Source organism: Temnothorax curvispinosus, unplaced genomic scaffold, assembly GCF_003070985.1.
Source record: "Temnothorax curvispinosus isolate PA1 unplaced genomic scaffold, ASM307098v1 QBEX01000387.1, whole genome shotgun sequence".
Classification (NCBI taxonomy): Eukaryota; Metazoa; Arthropoda; class Insecta; order Hymenoptera; family Formicidae; genus Temnothorax; species Temnothorax curvispinosus.
The window spans coordinates 1-1,144 of record NW_020210167.1 but is presented as its reverse complement, the minus strand read 5'-3'; the positions used below and the strand labels follow the sequence as shown (position 1 = coordinate 1,144).

The following is a 1,144-nucleotide window of genomic DNA, read 5'->3' as shown; positions in this document are numbered from 1 at the left end:
TTCATTTTGAGTGGACCACGAATGCGGTTTCTTCAGACCTTACTGGAACTCTTTTTGAAATTACCTCTGAAATCATATCAGAATTTATCTATACTGATCCATACCAAGGACATTCTTGGATTCTTCTTTGTAGTCGTGCATGTACCGGTGCATGTAGTCGTGCATGTACAAGTGGATTACTTGCGCCTACTTCTTCTACTATATATCTTCTTACTAGGATTTATAATGGATATGCTATATATGAATTGTGTTTGCATATTAAAAGCTTGCTTCAAACAAATCAACGATAATCTGATGAATCTACGAGAACTCGTGACAAATGGTAAGCCATATGTCTTGAGCGATACCTGTCACGAGGAGAGAAATCCATTCCTACTGATGGAAATCATAGCTTTGAAGAAGCAGCACCTGGCAATCAGCGACGCAGTACAGATGCTAAAAATGGTTTTCAGTTTACAAATTCTTTCTACGACAGTTATGACTTTCACTCAAGTCACCTTCAATCTGTACTTTTACTTAATGCAAATAAAAGCGGATGCGTCTATGAGCAATCAGGAACGACAGTTTTATTACCTGTATTTTATTACAATTGCAATATATTACCTTATAAAAATAGTGTTGATAGTATGGGCTTGCGAGACCGGCAAGACTCAAGCCGTAGAGATCAGGAGTACCGTTCATGACGTGTTCAACAGCATCAGCAATAAGCAAATAAAATACGAGGTAGATTTAAACAATTTACAACATCAGTGGCATATTTTATATATTTTTCTAATTATGTCCCGCGTATACTAATGCGATTTTTACTACAGCAATTTACAAAATTCATAATTGCACCTGTTAATATTTAACAATTTTCTGATTGGACGTTGCAGATGCAGCTATTTTCCTTGCAATTATCGCATTGCGAAAATACATTCTCCGCAAAAGGGCTTAATGTGGACGCTACGCTCCTCACTAAGGTAAGTGATGAATCATTTGCTTTCACTAAATAAATGTAAGTAGATATGTTAGCTTCATTTTATAATATTGTTTCTTTTTTAGATAATAGGTGGCATTACCACGTATATATTAATCTTGATACAACTCCTGTTTATGTCGAGTTCTTGCGGTGGAAAATCTGTATAACATATGGTTTAACAGA

General features: G+C 35.6%; 1 protein-coding gene across 1 annotated transcript; it reads left to right on the top strand.

The window, feature by feature from the left end:
- The first annotated feature begins 21 nt into the window (after positions 1-21).
- On the top strand, positions 22-795 carry LOC112454045. The gene has a single exon (XM_025015228.1). The coding sequence runs from the start codon at positions 22-24 to the stop codon at positions 793-795; it is 774 nt and encodes a 257-aa protein (XP_024870996.1).
- The last annotated feature ends 349 nt before the right edge of the window (positions 796-1,144 follow it).